The sequence below is a fragment of the Austrofundulus limnaeus genome, unplaced genomic scaffold (genome assembly GCF_001266775.1).
Source record: "Austrofundulus limnaeus strain Quisiro unplaced genomic scaffold, Austrofundulus_limnaeus-1.0 Scaffold192, whole genome shotgun sequence".
NCBI lineage: Eukaryota > Metazoa > Chordata > Actinopteri > Cyprinodontiformes > Rivulidae > Austrofundulus > Austrofundulus limnaeus.
Genome location: NW_013952594.1, coordinates 64,852 through 80,962, shown reverse-complemented (window position 1 = coordinate 80,962; position 16,111 = coordinate 64,852). Strand labels below are relative to the sequence as shown.

General features: G+C 39.7%; 3 protein-coding genes across 3 annotated transcripts in view; all 3 read left to right on the top strand.

Annotated features, from left to right (window-relative positions):
* Positions 1-646, top strand: part of ddx46 (DEAD (Asp-Glu-Ala-Asp) box polypeptide 46) — a 16,984-nt gene extending 16,338 nt beyond the window's left edge. The window contains exons 22-23 of the mRNA XM_014018401.1: positions 73-146; positions 252-646. Coding sequence (XP_013873855.1) covers positions 73-146; positions 252-299 — 122 coding nt within the window. The 3' untranslated portion in view covers positions 300-646. The remainder of the gene's footprint in view (positions 1-72; positions 147-251) is intronic.
* Positions 647-906: 260 nt separating this feature from the next.
* Positions 907-7,812, top strand: LOC106524557 (UPF0461 protein C5orf24 homolog). The gene is made up of 2 exons (XM_014018402.1): positions 907-1,176; positions 3,518-7,812. The coding sequence occupies exon 2, from the start codon at positions 3,524-3,526 to the stop codon at positions 4,175-4,177; it is 654 nt and encodes a 217-aa protein (XP_013873856.1). The 5' UTR covers positions 907-1,176; positions 3,518-3,523; the 3' UTR covers positions 4,178-7,812.
* An 870-nt stretch (positions 7,813-8,682) lies between these two features.
* pom121 (POM121 transmembrane nucleoporin) overlaps positions 8,683-16,111 on the top strand; it is a gene marked incomplete at its 5' end in the record, with an annotated part of 10,261 nt that continues 2,832 nt past the window's right edge. Inside the window, 11 exon segments of the mRNA XM_014018399.1 lie at positions 8,683-8,976; positions 9,860-10,066; positions 10,236-10,385; positions 10,524-10,604; positions 10,719-10,890; positions 10,967-11,055; positions 11,133-11,212; positions 11,301-11,422; positions 11,506-11,605; positions 12,417-12,689; positions 14,426-15,880. Coding sequence (XP_013873853.1) covers positions 8,683-8,976; positions 9,860-10,066; positions 10,236-10,385; positions 10,524-10,604; positions 10,719-10,890; positions 10,967-11,055; positions 11,133-11,212; positions 11,301-11,422; positions 11,506-11,605; positions 12,417-12,689; positions 14,426-15,880 — 3,023 coding nt within the window.

Below are 16,111 nucleotides of genomic sequence, written 5' to 3'. Positions count from 1 at the left end.
CTTCAAATTTTCCCCCGTTTTTCAGTTCAGCCTGTGCTCATTCCAAATTTACTGAATATTTCTGTTTTCCAGGTGCAAGTGAGCTGGCCGTGCAGAAAGCCAAAACAGAAATTACACGACTAATCAAGGAGGAGCTCATCAGATTAGTAAGTGTCTCTATAACTGGATATGTTTTTTCTAATGCACAACAAATGGTTATTTTAAGATCTGTTCAATGTCTAAATGCCTGTTTTGTTTTTTGTCTCTTTTAGCAAAATTCCTACCAACCAACAAGCAAAGGCCGATACAAAGTGTTGTAGAGGAWGATGGGTGGCTGAAACGAGGAGTTTCCATCACTCAGATTACTCTTTTTTTTTTCATAAATATGTATTTCAGCCTATATTTTAATGTTTTATTAATTATTTTGGTTCCCCCCTTGTGTTTCATTTGCCTGCCTGTGATTTTGTATCCTCACACACACAAAGATGTCTGATATTACATGAATCATTAAAGCAGCACAATTCTCCTTTGGGCTATCTGAGAGATGCCTTTTAGACATAAAATTTGTTTTCTTTAAGGTGATATTCTGGTCAAGTTTATGTACACGCAGCYTGAAAATGTGGACGAAAGCTGTTTTTACATTTCCTCAATAAAACAATGAACATGATGTGCTTGGATGATGTGAATTATTCAACAGCCCTTCATTTTTATATTATTTATTAGGGAGAAGCGTGGGTTTTTTTTTTTCTATTCTAAGGCATCACAACTAGATCACTGATCAGAATCTAATTGTAAACCTTTATTTGTTTGAGGTAAGTGAGCTTGTTTTTAARATGTTGTTTTTGTGTGGAAAGTGTTAGGAGGAGAAGCTGGAAAGAAAAAACCTCGCCTCTGTTTAAGCCGCTCTGCGCATGCGCAGACTGCGCTCCCCCCTTATAAATTTTTAATGGAAAATGGCTGCGTTTCTTTACCAAACCGCACGAGCTGGGAAATAAAAGGAAAGGGGGGGAGAGAGAGAATACTGAAACCGTCTCTTTTTGTCGTTCGCGCCGAAGAGGTTGACTACATGTTAGCATAGCATACATCCTGCGTTGTGAAAATAAGTGGGGAAAATGGAGCGACTCACGCTTTGAGAGGGATGTAAGATCATTTTTCTACTTAACCCTTTCTGCTCCCCGACATCTGCGAACAATTGAGGTACAGTAACCTTAGCCGCTCGTTCTAGCTAGCACGGAAAGCTAACGTTTTAACTCTTGATGCTAGCACCTCAATTAAGCATCTAAACACTCATTGTGGTGATGTCAAGGTTTAAACCGATTTATTAAATCGCTATTGGTCTCAAAASATTCGCTAACCGGGGTAACATTATTATTAATATTTGATTGTGTGTTTGGGCACAAAGATGCGGGATCCGTGTGCATATATTTGTGAATGGAAACAACTAAAACAGGCTGGTGTTTGTGATAGTAAAAGTGCACAGCATCCTGTTTTTCTCTGCAGGATCTCCTCAACAGACCARGCTCTTTTGTAAACTCGGCACTGATAAAATCAAGCCTTTCAGACAGTCTAATCTTGCGAATAATATCTCTTTTATTTGCCTCTCTAGAAAGGGTTTGCTAATAATTAAGCTTACCTTTAAGAAAATTACCTTAACAAAGGACCTCCTAACAAGCTGAGATGAGTATCTTCTGTCAAAAAATTTAATCCTGTTTCACTTGATCAAATAAAGTCTTGAGGAAAAAAAGTTTTTTCTTTGTGGAACATCGTATTACAGTTAAAACACGCAAATGTTCCTTTTGTTGGAGAAACTTAATGGCTAAAATTATTTAAAAAATGAAACAATTTGGTATCCTGGTGAAAATTTATTTAACTCTAGTAGTCTTCATGTTTAAATGTGAACTCGATGTAAACAAAGCACTTTTATCTGCATACATTGCTCAATAAATTTGTACCAATATGTTTAAATTGCCAGACTTCTTGATCCCAACCCATCTTTCAAGGATAATCTTCATCCATCCATCCATCCATCCATCCATCCATCCATCCATCCATCCATCCATCCATCCATCCATCATCTGCTGCTTGTTCTACAGTCAGGTCGCCATTGTTGATACATTTTAGTCACTCCAGCTGTTTCCATAGATAAACAAACTGGTGTTGGAAGTTGGCATCCATTCACAAATTTGCTTACAATTTTTTTATTTAATTTAATTAATCGTCAGTATGATGAAAGAAAAAACTATAGGTTTTGTTTCCTTCTTGGATTTTTTATAACCTCTTAAGCCCCAAGGTAAACGCCTTGAAGTTTGTGCTGGAGATGATATGTCCAAATGTAATTATTTGCATTATGAAGTTTATAAATCTTTTAAAACTATTATGATTAAAGCCTAAAAAAATCATAACCCAAGGCATGGGTCTTTTATTAACCAGTCTTAATGACATTGCAATGAGTACCACTTTAATACTTAATTCTACAGGGGAAAAAAATCATCAGGAGACCAATCTACACTTTTTGTTTTGAACCAAAATATGTCTTTTGGGTCCAAATTTTGTGGATGATTTTGGATGTTTTGTCCACTTGTTTTGTTTATTTTGTCAGTAACAATTTTGGGGGTGGTTTAAATACAGAAATGCACTATACATGGGTTTTTACAATGTAAAAACAAGTGTGCATTGCCATGTAGCATGTCATTGCAGCATGGCTTTACCTGCAGCAGTGGACTTGCAGAATGAACTGTGACCAAGTTCAAATGTGTTTTCTATACCAGCTTGTGCCTGTCAAGTCAGCAGGTGTTTGTAATTAWGGTAATTGTGTATCAAWATGAAGTTTGAAGAGATTTTTTYTTAAAGTTGTTTTAGCTGGGTTTCAAACRGTGATRTTCTACATGAAAGTCCATGGCACTAACCGTAAGACTATTGGAGCTGTGTCAGAGGGTACRGCCAGGTGTTGGTTTGTATGTGTGCAGAAAGAGGCCACATTGCCAATGCAATTGTTGACACTAAACTGAACTATATTACATCAATAGAGCAATATTAGGACAATAATAGTAAAACATCAAAATACAATCATATTAGTATTGTAACCACTGAACTATTCAGATTTAATATTACTGTATTAATCTATGGTTCAGTACTGAGTAGATACAGCAGGGGGCAGTATTGGACCAATACAAGGCTCCATTGACTCCTATTATAAAATATTAAACATTAAWATTTCAAAAACTATAAGTTGTACAGGCACCAAAAGGCATAGCCATCATTTGGCACAGGAGCTTTACAGATATAAATTACAATGGCAGCTCTGGGGCAAAGTATGTAAGAGGAAAGTTGAGATGACTTGGATGGGAAATGAATCACAATAGTGTGCATTGCATTGGCAATGCACACTGATTAAAGAAGTACAGTGCATTGTTACAAGTTGTTAAAGTGAAATTGTGTTATTATCCAAATGCTTGTTTATACCTTTTATGATTATAATTTTTCAGGTATGATTGATTTTCTTTGTGTGTGATATTAACATATTATTTTTGACCCCCAGCATAAGATGATGCGTCAGGTGACAAGCAGTGATTTCTGCATCAACAGCAGGCCCTCTTGCCTAGCAGAAGATGGCCACCACCCCATATCTCATTTTGAACTGTGCACCCCACAGCCCAGTAAGTTTTACCCACCTCCGCCTCCAACGTCCCTCCAGATGACGCTGGCTCCCATGGCCTTACCCACCCAGAGCCACAAGTCCATGGTGTGCCACAGACAGGATGTTCTGGTGGGCGACCCTCGCCCGCCCGGAAAGCTACCTGTCATGAAAGGCGCTGAGCAAACGCCCGAGGACGCCAAGAAAAAGCCCAAAGGAGTCGGGAAGACGGGAAGACGCGGGAGGCCTTTGGGAACCACCAAGCTAGCTGGATACAGAACCAGCACCGGGAGACCCCTCGGTACGACCAGGGCGGCCGGGTTCAAGACGAGTCCGGGAAGGCCGCTCGGTACAACCAGAGCTGCGGGGTATAAGGTCAGTCCCGGGCGGCCTCCTGGCAGCATCAAAGGCCTGTCTCGCCTGAACAAACTGGCTTACAGTAACACCTGCAGTGGAGCAGCTTTCCCTTACCCGCTACCACACAAAGAAATGCTCTGTGAACCTTCCTGCAAAGAGAAACCAGCCACTGAGCAAAGGCTCTGCGCTGATTCTTCTTCACCCTGACCTGCTGGGGTAATAGACACATGTACAGGTTTCCTGCTTCGTATTAGAGGGTGGTTGTAATATTTCTCACTGTGCTGTCGAGCTGAAAGGAGGAAAATCTTTTTAAATATTCTTCTTGTTGTCAGTTGTGTGCCTGCCATCTAATATATGTATCATTACTTTTTTAATGCTCCTACTGCAGTGTGTTAACAGAGCCTCTACTACACTTTGCTCTATGTTTTCTTTGGAGCTGAAGTGACTGCTAATTGAGCTACAGGCTTTTACCTAGCAGCTCCCATAGCGGAAGCTCAATTTTTAGTGTTAAAATAAACATTTTAAACAAAAGGGAACGATACTTTCTGCCAAGAAAGAGACGTTTTTAGGACTGATGGTCACCATGTAAAATCCGTTAAGAAACATTGAGATAATTGTAATGTTCAGCATATTTCAGCTAAATTAGCTGTTTTAGCATAATCCTCTCATCGCTTAAAAAAATGTGACAAAGCAAAAAATGGCAGAGGAGAAAGAAAAGTACCGTCTTCCATAGGATAAAATCTGGTATCTGTTAGAAACAAAAACGAACATAGACCCAAGCTGGCAGCACACAATGACCAAAACGTTTAACTCTGCAACACATTAGCACTAAAAACATGACTGCTCTGGATTGTGTGGTAGTCTTAACTCTAGATGTTTCTTCCAAAATGTCTACGTATTATTATTTGCATGCAGATGTCTTTAAAACAACTGATTTGAGCTTAAAGAATGTGAGAAAAAAAGACTGCTGTCTTTGTTACTTTATTTTGACTTTTTAAATATTATAATTTCATACTGTGGGTTCCATATTTCTCCCCATAAATGCCAAATTTGAGATTGAAAATTTCAACCACACGTTACCATTTTCACTTAAAATTTAACTTTTTGTCTTTAATGATAGAACATTCAACTCTGATRTAATCAGCTTGAAGATTTTTGATACTTGTACTCATCACTCTACAAATCCCCATTTTTGTGCATTTTGTATGGCGCTGCTTGTGTGCCCATCATTTAGTTTCACRTGAAGCAACATATGATGTACTTTACATCATAAAATAAGTCGTTGATGAGCAAAACACTTTTTCAAACTATAAAAAGAATGGCTCTAAACTTTTTTCTAGTTGTTAAAATTGATTCATTTTCCATCCGTTTTTTTATCCCAATTGTTAGAATGTAATGTGATCCTATATATAGTAAATTTGTGACTGTCTTAATGACTATGTAGCAAGAAAAAAACATTATGTGTCAACAACCATATTGTTATTCAGAATTTAATCAAAATTCTATAAACTTTTACTTTGTAAGCCACTCTTCTGAYGTGCTTACCAAACTTATTTGTTTCAGTGAGCTCTGACAGCTTCAGGCAGCATTCAAGCTGCAACTAGCTACTTTCCTGATATGTTTTTAGTCTCCCAGCATTCATCACCTCTTGCTTTTTAAAAAATATGAAGATTTTTCAGCTCGTTGAAATGATCTCAGCCATGGCTTCATTTGTGATTGACAGTTACACTAAAATTATATACACGTTTTAATTTAAAGACCGTGCAATCATGAAAMGGTTTGATCATTAGTCTTGGTAATTTCAAAATAAAATAAATAACAAAGAGACATTAGGTATTTTGCAACATTCTGTAKATACAATCAGACCACATATAAAATAAATGATCAAAAACAACTGTTAAGTATGATTACGTTTTTTGTAAACTCGTTAAGCATTCGAGTTGTTTCATTATTCATGTATAGACAACACTAATTTAGTACGTAAGAAAAAGTAAATTCATTGAGTTMCTTCTGGATAACACAATTTAAAATGTTCAAATTTAGTGCAATATTATGTTGTATTTATAGTATAACTGCTTCTATTATGTTCTATTGCTGTGTTTTTAAGCTTGTGTGTAAAACCCCTTCAGAACATTTTTAATTTGATCATTGTGAACACACGATACAAAAACATCCTTTTCAGACCCTTTACCAAAGAATGCATTTTGATTACYAACATTTAATCTTTTTATCTTTTAGGAATACGTGTTGAAAGCTAACCTTAGCATGATTGTTGAGATTCATGTTGCATCTGTTCTTTAAATAATCACAACACACACTGATGTAAACCTTTTAAAGGTTTTTTTTTTATTATAGTCATCTGGTATACTTATTTTTTAAATTATACTTTGTAACCATGTTTAATATTTTATTTGTACTTTCTGGTTTATTTATAAACAATCCTTTCATATCATAAAATAATCATACCGGTTTATAATTTCTAAAAGTTTATTAATGTGGTCTTGTTTTGGAAAATTCTTTATCTTTTGACAAGCAAATATCTTTTGTTTTGTGCGCATGGTTTATTATTCAAAAGCTTTACACTGTGCTAACACGCTAAAGCAGCTGGTGTGGTATTTTGTTTYGTTAAAGCTCTTAAAACTGAAAAGAATTCAACATAAAACATCAAATTTAAAAGGACACCTATTTTGTTTTGTTTGGGTTGCGTATTTTAACATCCGACAACTTTTTAACGTGCTAGCATGCTAAATTAGCTCGTAAGAGCTTTGGTTTGATTGAACTTGTTAAAAACAAAAACAATCTAATTTTATTTTTAAAAATCTCAATTATGTGTATTTTTTTCTTTTCGATTGTGATTTTTGTTGAAAGGCAGCTCGTTTCCAGAGRGTAGAGTTCCCGCCTTTTTTGTGTTTTCTGAAGCAGTTTAGTATGCAACAGTTGTGTTTATTTCTTGAGCAAACTGAATGCCTTCATTTTAATTTTTTCTAAATAAAAAATGTCCAAGGTTTTTACAAAAGGAGGCATAAAAAAAATCCGCATTTTTTTGGACTTCCTCGTACAATAAATTGTTGTGGTATGCTAACAGTAATGCTAACTGTTGTTGACATTGCACAATTATTCACTGCGGTAGAAATTGATCAAGTCAAATTAAAAAAAAAATCCAAGAACATGTTTCAGCTATCTACTAACACTGATACAACTGCTAATAAAAAAAGAAAAAGTTAGAGCTATAACTATTATCATTATGATCTTACGATGTGTAAATGTAGCTAATCAATAAAAGCTGATATTGTAAGATTTTGGTTGGAAATGGATTTTGTGCATTTTTGTCAGGATTTTTCAACAGATTCATTGTATTAAGCAATATCACACATTAGATTTGATCATTTTTAAACAAGTTTGTTCTGGTTAAATGATAATGGTCCCATGACCGTGGAACACTTATTGTCTATTTCATATAATCTCTTTTTTAGTTTAATTTTCAGGTGAAATTATTTATGTAAAGACAACCCAATTAAATTAAATTGAGCAATTATAGAAAATCACCCAAATTTCAGATAACATTTATTTACATGAATACATTTTAACAGTAATATTTCAAGTTAAGCTTATACTACCACGGGGCTTGTTTAGTATTTGTTTTTACAAATTTTCCTTGTCATTTTATTTCTCGCCACCTTCAGCATTACCTCACATTTGTGTTTTTGAGAAGTTATGAAATCCAGTTATTTCTGAAGTGTGGCTGAAGAAGCCTGTATAGCTTTGTACAATTCACGTTTTATTCCTGCATGATTGTGTTGTAATGTTCAAAAGTTGTGCATTAAACCTTAAAATTAACATTCTGCAATGTGTCTTGATTTTATTTAATTTGCAATTTTGCTTCTGGTATCCTGGCACCATATCTAAAGATGAACTGAACACATGGCATCATATCTACCACAAAGGTGATGAACTGAACACCTTATCTGGTCCCCAAGTGTTTGGTGTTGAAAATGTTAAGAAGGTTGCTATCACCATGAAAAGTAAAACGAGATGAGTAMGAAAATACAACTTTTTTTGCATTAAAAAAAATTCATACTTGGTCAGAATAGAATAGAAACAGCCTTTGATGTCCCGCAGAGGGGAAATTCAGGTGTATCAGCATTTTGTAAAAAAATAAATAAATAAATAAATAAAAAAAATATATATATATATCCAAACAAGACTAAACAAAAATTAATTGAACCGTTATAGTAATTTCCAGGTAAACAACTATTTTAGTGTTTCCAATTCGTTTGCGCATGCGCAAACTCGTTGACGTTTTCTGCTAATGTCTCCCTCTGCCGGCCACAAACCGTAACTACTACGTGATAAACAGTGTCGTTACCGTGGTCATTACAGTCTGTGGTCGTTAGAGGGCGCTGACGCACCCACACTTTGAGAGCAGCATGTTGGGATATGAGAGCGCTCCGGCGGCGCGTTACCGCCATGTCACCTAGAGAGAAACATTTAGCGCTTCTTTCTATTTTAGGACTTATCATATTCGTCTTTTATTACATCCCCATTTTGCTTTACGCTACTTTCATTCTTGTAATTTGTTGCTTTGCTTGTTATTATCTCAGCGGAGAACATCTTCCCGCTAGGTTAGGCCCCAATCCTCGGACTGGACTAAACGTTCCGGCTGTTCTCCGGCGCTGGTTGTCGGGCTGGGGCACGACCGGCGTGTCGGTGGGCGCGCGGGGGAGGACGAAGAGCAGCAGCAGACCGGAGCACCGGGAGGCAGAGGGACAATTAAGACAAAGACCCGGTGAAACGGGAGTTTATCGGAGGGAATCCTTGGCAAGTGACTCGTTTCTTTTCAGCCCCAGGGATTTCCTCATGGGGAGTTATATCGGGAAAGCCGAAAGTCCGACCGCGGACTCTGGGAGGCCAAGAGCCGGGAGAAATCCCCGAGAGCAACTGCGTGAAAAACTGTCCAGARCCAACCATGCTGTTTACTCCCCGAACAGAAGGCTGTCGTTCTCGGGGTAAGTTTGAAACTTTTTGCAGGCTAAAAATATTAAAGTTTATTGAGGTTYTGGGTGTTATTAGGCTATTGAGAAAAGTAGAGCTCTCAGTAGTGATAACTCAAAAACCCAAATAAACAACTGGTTCATTCATTAACTTTATTACATTCATACATTACATTCATACATTAACTAACTGAGGAAAACAAAAATATGAGCTTTTGTCTGGTGGTCTGGTGTGTTTGCCTTGTATATATACCTGTATAAGTGTCATACTTTACTAACTCTTTAAGTGATGCTTTTACGTTTTTGCCTTCCTGTTATTTGTTTTTAAATCAATTACCAAATATAAAATAGTTAAACATACATAAATGTTGGGCAAACCTTAAAAACATTAAAAGCGTTTTATCTTTGCAACATGTGCTTGTAAAATAAGTGCCTGGAAGTCCTAAATAATTTATATTTTTTGTTTGTTTTGTCACATTGTCCTCAATTTAATCATATCTGCCCTGTAATGATCGGGTTAGTCAGCATAAAATTGCTTAACTAACAAACCTTTCCACCTTTTTGTGAGTATTTATGTTTAAAGACAGATTAAATTGGTGCCAAAGCACTGTGGGTCAAAAGAAAATCCTTTAGAAAGTGACAAAGAGTTATAACAAAGTCAAACTTCTGTGCTACAAAACATAAATAAATTTAATGGTTTTATTTTGAAAACGGTGGCACTAAGGACAGCTTTACTATTTTATAGGACCTATTTTTTAATAGTTGCATATAACCACTTATGTGTTTGTGTCAGTTGTTCACAGAGTAATGTCTGCGGGATAAAAGTCTCTATAAAACCTTGGATGTACGTTTTGTTAGAGTGGTTTCTTGCATCACGTTGTGTTTTTGTTCCCCACAGGGAGCCGCTGGGCACCGCGAGCAGGTTCACCATCACCCCGCAGCGTCACTACCCCCTGCAGCAGCCGGGTGTGTCCTCAGTGGGCGTTCTGCCTCCCGTCAAGTGGGACAGTTTCAGGAAGAAGAACGTCCTGAGTCCTCGAAACTCCCAAGCTGCCCTCAGCCCCGTCACTGTCAAGATCGCCAGGCCCGACCACAACAAMCCCAGGTAGTGTGTGGTAATGCTTTTCACAACGCTTTAAACAAATACCTCCAAGAAACGCTTTCATACATCCCAACTTTTTTTTTAGCATTTTGCCTTCAGTTCTTGGTAAACCCCTGATTTTTCAGCTTCAGTTGGTCTAAATAAAAGAATGCTCCCTGTCTTCTGTTCGTAGTCTGAACCACCTCAGGTGTGCTGGGCTCACCAGGACCCCTGCAGACCCCTGCTCCAGAGAGAGCGTCCTCAAGGTGTTGAAGGAAAGCCGCAAAAGGGAAGTGGAGGACGAGGACAGGAGCTTGGCAACGGAGCAGAAAAGCAAAAGAAGGTACCGGTTCAAAACAATCTGGAAGTCAGCGGATTGAGCACTTCAGTTTCCCTTATGCTTCTCACTCATAAATGCTTTATTTATTCAACTGAAAGCTTAAATCTCCTTTTTTTCTTTATTTCTATCTTCATTTTGAAGGCGTAATGACAGCGGTGGAAGTTCCCACTCTGCTTTTGATCGGCTGTTGCCCAATGGAACACCATCACAGCTGGTTCCTAAGTTAGTAAACATTTATTTTTATTTTCAGCTGAATCATAATGCTTAGATATTAACTGGAGTCTGAAGGCTTTGTATGAAACATTTAAAGGCTGTGCTTTTTGTAACTCTTTCCAGGCCAGGCAGCCTTAAAAGAGGAATTACCTCAATGGAAGACGAGAGCACCATGAAGAGGTCTCGCACCTCCTCCATCAGTTCTGGCTCTGGGGCTCATTTCCCCAGAGGGACTTGTGGCACCAAGAGAAATGCCATTCAGAGCTCCTACAGCTCTTCAGCGGGTTTCAGCCAGGTACGTTCTCAGCTCCACCTGTTTCCAGAGATGACCCTGAAGCGTTGAGCGTTTGTGTTGATGTTTACCTTCACAGTGGAAGAAACTGTCGATGCCCAGCTCTCCTCTGTCCAGTCCCGAATCGTCTCGCTCTCAGACTCCAGAGGGGCTGTCAAAAAGACCCAGGTCTGCCTCGTCCTGTTTGCTGACTGTCAACCACCTTAAATTGAATTTATTTTTTAAACTTCTGGTTTAATCAACAGAGAAGACGACACACAGTCTCCCAGCTCAGCATCTTCAGTGAAGTCAGATCATCCGGCGTCAGAACAGGCGCCTGATACTGGTGAGTCGAAATAATAATCAGTTCATTATGAAAAGTTTTAGACTCAAGTTTCCTTAGAATTATAAAGTTTTTTGTTCTGATGTTGCAGCAAAACAAACTCCAGCCCCCAAAGTCCCCGTCACGACCTCAACAGACTCCACTGGAAGTGGTGGGAAGAGAAAAAGGAAGATCCAGCTCGTGTCCAGCCACCGGGACGATCACATCTCACTGGTTAGGACTTTGATGTATTCTCTGACTTTACAATTGAACAGCGACACGGATATGTTTCTGATTCTGTGCTCGTCTGTCTGCAGCCCCCTCCTCCTGAGCTGGGCTACTCTGTCACCGCAAAAGATCTAGATGAGGAGAAGAAAGCGGCCATCAGTAAGATCCAGAAAGTCCTGGAGACGCCTGGTGAGTAGTTATCTACACTGTGACCTCTCATCGTCCACTCTGACACAAACCTTTCAGGAATTATTACTTCAGGAGAATAACGACATTCCTTGTGTCGTTCCTTATATAAATTTTGTTTTAGGGCTGTCAAATGATTAAAAATCAATTAATTCCAAGGTAGCTGTGAATTAATCACGATTAATCTTAAACTTAATATAAAACTTTATTGCATATTGGTATAATAAATTACTTCAGTTATTAATTAATATCTTTATTTTGAAAAAAATTTGGTGCTTAAGAAATACATACAATAATAAATCATGAAAATATCACTTTGATTGCACAAAAACAACAAAAATCAGGACCTAAAAAATGCTCGAAACATATTTGAGTCAGTTAAATTTTGTGCAGAATAATGAGGTTAAATCAAGAATTCAAGGATTTTCATTTCAAATGAAGTACTACATAAGGAATGAAAGATAGATACTAAGGTCACAGCTGGCAGCAAAACATAAATAAATAAAATAAAATAAGCCATAAGAAGACAAAAAAAACCTGTACATAATGTGTTACATGTGGAGTTTATTTATTTATTTATTTAACCTTTATTTATGCAGGTAAACTGTTTGAGAACCACTTCTCATTTACAAACATAACCTGACATGATGCACTGAGTGCATTGCAATATAAAAACCTACATATTCAGTCAGAGTGAAGTGATTGTAAATTTTAATTGCGACTAAAAATTTMAAATCTATGCCCATGCAGCACTAAAATTAATCAGAGTTAACTTGATTAATTTCACAGCCCTAATTTATTTGTTTCTGTTAAGCTCCAGAACCACCGAAGGCTGTGTCTCCTGCAGCCACCACTTCCTCTCAACCTGCTCCCTCCTCCACCACCGCCACCACCCTGATCAGCCTTCTGACAGCTCCCCTGCCCACAGCATCCAGCTCCGCTGGTCCGGTAATCAACCTGGACCCGAGCCCAAGCAGCAGCAGCAGCAGCAGCACAGCTCCCACAGTCACCAAGTCCCTCCTGGAGACTCTGAAGATGAAGACGAGTTCTCCTGCTAACGCTGCATCTGCTGCCAGTTCAACCACAGGTGTGACCTCTGACCAAACTATTCAAACCTAGATGACTTGATTAAACATAAACAAACAACCTAGTGCACTATTATTGTAAGGCTTAGGGATGCAAGTTATTGATTAATGGGTTAATCTAAAGTTGATTGGTCTTATCGATTGACTAACGATTAATTGATAAGCGGCCATTTTCCTAAAAACCAGACATTTCTCTTGAATCATGGGTCATGAAGGGAACAATTTTTACACACTAAATAAAAAAGTACAATATTATATTTTATAAATTTGTTGTGCCAGCTGTATTAAACACTGACTGAATAAAACAGAAAACTGTGGATTTCTCTCACATTTATTAAACTTGGACATATTTAAAAAATATAACAAAACAGGAATTTGTTAGGTTGCTAGTTGGGGAAAAAAAGTAAAGAATAAAAAAGTAAAACACTTGATCCACCCTGAACATAAAGATGTAAAACTAACATTTAAAGGGACAATATCATGTAAAATCAACTTTTTTGAGTTTTANTGACTCATTCATCATGTTTGAGAAATCCTGCAGTGTTTTTATGAAGCCATGCTGAGGAGCAAAACAACAGGTGGGGACCAGAAACACCTTTTGGTACCAGGAACACCTTTTGGTACCAGAAACACCTTTTGGGACCAGAAACACCTTTTGGTACCAGAAACACCTCTGGGACGTGTCTTTAAGCTGAACTTCCTCATGGCAGAGCACACCCCTCCCCTCCCTCCCCCTCCCATACACACCGCCCTTGACCCCTGCAGGCTCTCGGGTGAAACTGAAAGTGAAAGTGAAACTGTCTGCTGAGCTCCTTACGTCTCACTCAGTGAGGCTCTTTTCATATTAAAAATACCTTTGAGGAAATGTATTTTCAGATGCCAAATAAACTGCGTCATAGCACCCCCCCCCTCCCCCCGCACTGAAATGGGTGGGACAGAAGCGGAAGGTGGTTCTTAAAAAGACAGAGGCCAATTTCAAGGTGTTTAGAAGAGGAAGTGATGAGTAGATACGTTTATTTTCTATTTAAACATAAAAACAGCATTTTAATAACAACTAAAGGTGACATAGATACTTTATTATGGTATAGTATTTAAATATATGCCTGAGAAACACATAATATTGGCCCTTTAACAGAGGTAACATTTTAATCTAAAGATTTACTCAAAAACAAACTATAAACATGACCTGAGAGGGGTAAACATGCAAATGAGTACTGGAACTGTTTACATTCCCCGTGGTTCTGTCCTGTTCTGTTTTTGTTTTGTTCTTTCACACGGAGTTAAACTCTACAAGAAGAAGCTAAAGTTAGCTAAAGTTAGCTTACCATTCCGTCGTCCTGCTCTCTTGTATTTAGCATCATACTGCTGGATAGTCCAGTCTTCAGTACTTTACCTTCCAGTTTGGTGTAGTCCATTATTATTGTGGTGTCACAAATAAAACTAAACAAGATTTGTGTGTAATTATGACGCTGCTGACGTCGGGGCTGCGCTCTGCTCAGCTAGCTAGAGTAGTACGAGCTGAGAGCAGCGGCGCCCTCTACTGGATGAAGGCAAAACTACACTGAAATAAGTTTTAAATGGATGTTTTCAATTAATCGAATGGAAGAAATTTTAATAAATCATTATTTGACAATTAATTGTTAGTCGATTAATTGTTTGCATCCCTTGTAGGAGTCCATAAAACCTGTTTACATGCTTTTCAAATCTAATTTTCTTCTGTATCTTGTTGCTTCTGTAGTGTCAGCGTCACCCACACCTCTACAAGTCAGTAGCTTTACCCCGAAGACATCAACTACAATCCAACAGCCCCCACCTTACTCCCAGTCTCAGCCCCCTTCTGCTGCTGCAGGGCAGCCTTCTGCCTTCACTCAGATGCTGGGTCAGGTTCCCAAGGCTCTCACCAGCACCCCATCTGTAGTAGGACCCACCATGTTTGGGCTATCCAGTCAGGTCAGCGTCCCCTCTGCTTCGACAGCCTCCACCTCCATCACGTCTACTGCCCCCCCAGCCAGCAGCTCTGAGTCCGTCAGCACCACCAACCCTCTGCTGGCTGCTGGGTTCAAGCCCATTTTCCCAGCAGCCACCACCTCCCCAGCTGTACCGTCGTTTGAAAACAAACCCTCCCTCCAAAATTTCAAGCCCATTTTTGGAGACATCACAGCAGCAGGCTTTGCGCAGCCCCCTACAGTCACCGCCCCCTCCACAGCCTCTACGCCCYCTGCCAGTACCACCTCCTCCATGTTTGGAGCATCATCCAGCAGCACCACGTTGGCCCCACCTTCTTTCTCTGGCTTTAACAACACGTCTGCTGGAACAGCCTCCTCAGYTTCAGCCACAGCGGCGCAGCCGGCAGCCCAAACAGCTGTGAAATCCCTCTTTGGAAACTGGTCCGCACCCCCCACCACAAGCAGCAGCTCCTCCTCAGCGCAGCCCACCAGCACAGGAAGCACATTTCAGTTCGGAGCTGGCGCCGCACCAACAACCGCAGTGGTGTCTGTTGCCCCTGCGGCCGCCCCCACCACTTCCTCCAGCACAGGCTCCTTCACGTTTGGCGTCACCCAAACTAACCCTCAGGCGTCCAGCCAGAAGATATTTCCCTTTAGTCAGACTGCACCAGGCCAAAACACAACCACTGCTTCGTTTGGAGCCTTTGCCATGACCAACACCGTCTCCACCGCTGCTGCCACCTCCACCACCCAGTCCACCTTCGCCTTTGGAAAGCCAGCGTTCGAAGCTCCGGCTGCACAACCGACCTTCAGCTCTTCAGCAGCTCCAAAACCCTTCCCCTTCGGAGCTGGCGGCGTGTCATCGGCACCTGCTTCTAACCCCGCCCCGGCCCCCTTCGCCTTCGGAGCTGCCGCCACCACGGCCGCCACCTTCGGGACCCCGGCTAAACCGGCGTTTGGAGCCAGTTTTGCTTTRGGCGCTAACTCGGCTCCTTCAGCCGCACCCTCGGCCGCGCCAYGCTTCGGCGCAGACACCCAGACTCAGAGCTCCTCTTCGACCACGTTCACATTTGGAGGTGCTGCTCCTCATCCGGCTCCTTCCAGCTCCACTCAGCCTGCGCCCGGTGGCTTTAACTTCGGTGAAGGTTTGCCCCGCCCCCAGTTTGGAACTCCGGTTTCCAGTAATCCTGCTCCACAGATGGGAGCTTTTAACTTCGTGGCTGCAGCATCAGACAAACCAGTTTTTGGTGAGCATTAAAATTATTTGCAAATCATTAAAACTTAAGCTGAATTAATGGTATGCTTGTTGTTGCTCAAACAGGTTTCCCGCGGATCCTTAAAAAGTCTTAAAAGGCATCGAATTCCTCAATCCAAAAATAAGGACTTATTTAACCTTAAAATGTCTTAAATCAATTTTCACAGGTCTTAAAAATGTTAGGTTCTAAGAAGGATGATTGTATTTGTCTCCAATATTAAAA

Bases quoted from the DNA above. Each gene is read 5' to 3' on its own strand.
- LOC106524557 (XM_014018402.1), top strand. From the start codon at position 3,524: ATGATGCGTCAGGTGACAAGCAGTGATTTCTGCATCAACAGCAGGCCC.